The following is a 5,376-nucleotide window of genomic DNA, read 5'->3' as shown; positions in this document are numbered from 1 at the left end:
AGTTAAAACACGGCTGACGTTAAGGCGCGAAGCAAAACAGAGGAATTATTTACTTGGGTTTGCGTTTCTGGGTTTTCTTTGAGCTGGAAGGGAAGGCAGTAGACCCCAGGGCACTTTTTCTGATGGAGAGGAGACAGCCTTAAGGGACGGGATAATGGAAGAGGAGAGCGTTCCTGCCTAGGTTCTAAGTTCCCTGGAAGCCAGGGACCACCCAACTTCTAGATAAAGCCCTGGGTGAGCCCCTTCTCCAGGTGCCATTGGCCGGTGGGGCATGGTAGAACCAGAGTGTCCATTGCAGACTCACTAGCGTGTTCTCTCTTGGCTGGAGCCCCAACTGTGCTCATCTGGGAACTGTGCCAAACACTTGATTAATTCCCCTATAATTTGAATTAATTGGTCTGGGGAGGTAGGAGCCCATCAATCTATATTTTGAAAAAGTTGCCAAAGTGATTCTGATAGGTCTCTTAACCAGAGAGGGAGCAGGGTTCAATACTACAGTGCAGAGCCCAGGGCAGACAGACCTGGGTTCAGATCCTGGCTGTGCCACAGGCTAGCAATGTGACCTTGGGCAAATTACTTGACTTCTCTGAGCCTTGGTTACTTCTGCAAAAGGAGCTAATATCCATTCTCCTTTTAGGAGGATTGATATTTGTAAACTGCTTTGAACAACCTCTGTACATAAAAACCGATAAAGAAGTCCCAACCAGCGTCCTGCAGAGGTTGTTTGAGGGCGGGGTCTATGGTGCTGCACGAGCCTTTTATGGAGGCCTTTGGCCTTTTTAACTGTGTGATTTGGGGGCAGCTCTCATATCTCTTCAAGCTCCTGCCCTTTAGACTTGGTCCAAGGTCTCCCAGCACCTTCCTTCCCCTGTCCAACCAGCTGAGATGTGAATTGTGGGCTCCACTCGGCCAGAGGTGCAGGTGAGGTGGGACAGGGTAGGTATGGCGCAGGGCCAGGACTTCCTGCCTCAGGAGCCACTCAGAGCTTTCGCTCCAAGAGCCTGCAGATCAGGACCTGTGCCTGGGAAAACCCAGTGCCTGCCAAGGTCGTGCAGCCAGTCAGCCCTGGACTCGGGCCAGAGCGGTGCAGGTAGATGCCAGAGCTCCCTCTCGGGCACACCCGCTCGGTTTCCCATCTCCTGCGAGGAGTTGGGTGGACCTGCCCGCTTTCATTTTCTTTGCCTGCAGAACGAGTTCCTTGGACGCAGGCAAAGGGCAGGAGCTGTGAGGTGTCTAGACTTCAGGTCACCTGATGTGGCTGGCAGGATATGGCTCAGCCTGGGAGAAGGCATCATCCCGCCCCACCCTACCCTGCCCCTCCTCACCCCTAGGCCGCCCGCCTGATGACATCCTTGGGAAAGGCCCTCAGCACAGAGCACCTGTCAGCTGCTGTCTGTGGAGGCAGTGGCTGTGGGGAGCGGTGGGAGGAGGCCGGCCAGTGCTGGAGGCAGAGCAGTAGCACTCCGTGTGTGTTCCAGCACTTCTGTGTACCAGGCGCCACTCTGAGCCGTCATCTACGTCAGCTCAGGCGACCTTCGCAGCTGTCCTCTGAGGTGGCGACTAGTACTGTCCCCACTTTATGGGTGAGGAAAACACAGCCTGGAGAAGTCACCCCGTGGACCCTGAATGCTAACCCAGGTGGTGTGCCCCGAGCCGTGCCTCTTGCTCACCAAACAGCCTCTCAGCTCTGTCCCATCTGCCTCGCCCGGGTGGATGCCCAGCCGACTGCTTGAGCCATGGCCTTTAAACGTTCACATAATCCTCTTTCTGGATGAGGAAACTGAGGCTAAGGGACATGAGCAGCTTTTGAAAGTACAGGTAGCGGGGCTGGCAGGCGGGGTGGTGGTTGAGGCACTGGCCGACCACGTTTCAAATCCCGAACCTGCTGGCTTACTTTCTCACTTTCCTTTTCTCTCTCTCTCTGGTCAAATTAGAAAATAATAAAAAACAAATAAAATAAATAAAATAATTCTTTAAGAAAGTCTAAGTAGCAAGTGGCAGAGATTGGACTACAAACCAGGTATTTATTTATTTGCTAGGTTTTTGCCATAGGGCATGTGCACTTGCCAGAGAGAGACAGAGAAAGGGCAAGTTAGAAACCAGCCTCCTCTGGTGGGGATGGCCACGCTGCAATCGCTCCTCCTTTCTCCTTTGGGGATTGTGGTGTCTGCGCCCAATGTGATGTTCAAGTACCGGGTCCTGACTCAGACTGTGTTTGGGCATGAGGGAGTCCAGTGCCTTAACCACTGTGCCACTTGCTGGTCCCAACCTGGGTGTTTCTTTTATCCCAAAGCCTAGCTGTACTTCTAATTTGCAGAGCAAGCTGGTCCCATTTGGGCATCTGGGTTGGAGCAGATTCAGGAACCCGGAGTTGTTGTAGGCCTGAGCTGTGCATTTGGGATTGACCTCCGGGCCAGGGCCGGGATTAGGAAACTGCTGGACTTGCAATTCACACGTACTGGGGCATTCACACCCATGCCGGACACCTCAGGGGGGAAAACATTGATTTTAACTGATAATACCTGGTGGTAAACAGGACCCTGATCCCTGCTGTTGCAATAAAGCTTGCCTTTGTTGACATAAACTTGCCCTTCAGCTGCCCACTCCCCCAGAGACCTTGGGGTGGGAGACCGGCTGAGCTCTGCCCCCACCCAGTGTCTGCCATCTGCCGGTGCCAGGATGGGGCCCTATGGAAAGGGGACAGTGGAAAGCGAGCTGTAGGAAGACTTAGCTGAAGTGGCCAAGCCGAGCCTGGCCAGTTTCCCAAGTGACCAGAGGCTTCCTCTGTCTCAGCCGCAGGTGCCATGTCGGAGCCGGCGAGGGGTGCCCGCCAAGTCCCATGCAGCCGCAGGGTGTGGCCGCAGGGTGTGCCGCCGCCTTTTCGGGCCCGTGGACAGCGAGCAGCTGCGCCGAGACTGCGACGAGCTGATGGCGGGCTGTGTCCAGGAGGCCCGGGAGCGGTGGAACTTCGACTTCGTCACGGAGACGCCGCTGGAGGGTGACTTCGCCTGGGAGCGCGTGCGGGGCCTCGGCCTGCCTAAGGTCTACTTGCCCGCAGGGTCCCGGGACAGCCAAGATGACCTGGGAGGGGGCAAGTGGCCCAGCACCTCGTCTGCCCTGCCGCAGGCCACAGCCCAGGATGACCACGTGGACCTGCTGCTGTCCTGCACCCTCGTGCCTTGCTCCTCTGAGCGGCGAGAGGAATCCCTGGGGGGGCCTGGAGCCTCCCAGGGCCGGAAACGGCGGCAGACCAGCATGACAGGTGAGGACGGTGTGGGAGGACACTGGTGGGGATTGGCTGCTGGCTCAGGGCAGACCCGTGGATGCTCACCTCTGCGACGTGGTAGGGTGCTCTGTAAATGCCCCCTGGGAGGGAGTGGCCGCCCCCCCAGGTCTCGGTCCTCCACCCTCGGGTCCTGTGGGGTGTGCCCCATCCCCTTCCGTTGCAGCCTCCTGTGCCCTCGCCCTCCCGGCCTGGCTCACCTCTGTGCTCTCTCCCCAGACTACTACCACTCCAAACGCAGGAGGATCTTCTCCAAGAGGACGCCCTAGTCTGCTTCCTGCTCCGGCAACCGGCCGCCTGGCTCCTCCCTCCTCTTCTGCCTTGGTCCCTCAGTTCCTGCGTGTGTCTTAATTATTATTTGTGTTTTAATTTAAACTCCTCATGTACATACCCTGCCCACCCAACCCCCCCAGCCTCTGGCATTAAGATTATTTAAAGAAAAATAGGCAGTAGAACAGTAGGCTGGTCAGAGTGCTGGGTATTTTTATTATATGAAATATTATTTAAAACCTTCTCATCCTATGAGGTCAGTTCTGGGTCTCCTGGAGGCAAGGCGGGACAGGCTTCATGCCAGCTACTTCCTCCTCCACCCTCACCTACGGGGTGGGGCCCTCAGAGGGCTCCAGCTCCCTCTCTCACAATCTCATAGGAATTACAAAATTCCACCCATGTGCTGGGTTCTCTGACCTGAACTCCTTATCATTTGAAAAGGAAACGGATAGCACTTTGTGGGGGCCCCAGCAGAGGGGGAACATGACTGCAAACTTCGGAGTCCCCTGACCTCTAAGACTGGGCAGGCTGACCTTGAAGTGGGCACAGCCTAGGACAGAGCTGGGGACCTGTACCCTCTTGGCTTTTGACACCCCACTGTGCCCTGTGAAGGCAGGGGGGAGGTAGGGTCTGGTAGCAAAGCATCCCCATGTCCTTCACACCCTCTGTGCCACCCAGTGGCTCCCCAGGCCCTGCTCTGCAGCCCAGCTGCCCCTCTTGTCCAGCTGAGCCCTCGAGTCCCCCTCTGCTACTTTCCCTTCCCCCATGTCCTTTCCCTCTAGAACCCTCTCAGCCCTGGGTGGTGGCCCGGGGGTCCCTCTCCACCCCCCACCAAATGGACTGGAAGGGGAAGGGACACACAAGAAGTAGGGCTCCCTAGTTCTACCTCAGGTAGCTTAAGAAGCAACCGCCTCCTCCTCTTAGCTCGGGGTGGAGGTCCTGGGTGGTCAGACCGGCCTCCTTGGTGGGGTTCTCTCTGTGAGGGGTGTGTGGTTGGGGGAGCGGAGCTTTCTAGGACAGAGACACCAGCCCCTGGGTATCACCCAGTAGTCCTCCCCACCTGCCCCTTCCCTCCCATCTCATTGCACTTTGAGTAGCAGCCGAACCAAGAGTCCGGTGTTTGAAGACAGTAGTCGAGGCAGGGGCTAGGGCACGGTGAGTGGGCTGCGGTGGGACCCGGAGTAGGGGTGCTATTTTCTGGCACTGAATACCGAGCCCCTGGGAGCACCAATGCACTCGGTGGGTGTAACCCAGCTGCTTTCCTGCTCCTGTGACATCCTGCCCTGGACTGTTCTCTCTTGGCCCCCTGTGTGTCCTGGTTCCCCTCTTCCCACCTGGAGACTGTAAGCCTCTCAAGGGCAGGGACCATGCCCTGGGTTGCTCTGTCCTTCAAAGCTCCTCCTACAGAGCTGAGTATACAGCAGGTGCTCAATAAATACGTCTCAGTGACTTCACTTTTAATATTTCTTTTGTTGTCATTATACCTTGTTGTTTACAAGGACGAATGGAGGCACTTTTGTCATAATTTTAAAAATTCAGCATTTAAGTATAAAAAAATGCAGTCCGGTTAGTGAACAAAAAGACCATGTAACGGGACCAGCAGTTAGCGTAACGGCTATGTCGCTGGACTCCCACGTAGTCGACCGTGGTTCGATTCCCGGACCCGGTGGCTTAAACTCACGCTGGGCGCATGTGCGTGTGTGCCCAAGATCCCGAGAGAATGGAGAAGGGATTGTGGCGTGGCCATCCCCTCTGGGGGGTGATTTCTCGCTTTCTATCTCTGTCTGTCTCTGTCTGGCGAGCACACGCACCCTATAGCAAAA

At 56.1% G+C, this 5,376-nt stretch overlaps 1 protein-coding gene across 1 annotated transcript; it reads left to right on the top strand.

Annotated features, from left to right (window-relative positions):
* The first annotated feature begins 1,919 nt into the window (after positions 1–1,919).
* On the top strand, positions 1,920–5,014 carry CDKN1A (cyclin dependent kinase inhibitor 1A). The gene is given in 3 exon segments (XM_006148634.3): positions 1,920–2,852; positions 2,854–3,262; positions 3,503–5,014. Coding segments are annotated over 3 exon segments (507 nt in total). The 5' UTR covers positions 1,920–2,804; the 3' UTR covers positions 3,553–5,014.
* Positions 5,015–5,376: the final 362 nt, after the last annotated feature.

The sequence above is a fragment of the Tupaia chinensis genome, unplaced genomic scaffold (genome assembly GCF_000334495.1).
Source record: "Tupaia chinensis unplaced genomic scaffold, TupChi_1.0 Scaffold000238_1, whole genome shotgun sequence".
In the NCBI taxonomy this organism is placed as follows: Eukaryota; Metazoa; Chordata; class Mammalia; order Scandentia; family Tupaiidae; genus Tupaia; species Tupaia belangeri.
The sequence above is the reverse complement of the archived record's forward strand: the minus strand, read 5'-3'. Positions and strand labels throughout refer to the sequence as shown.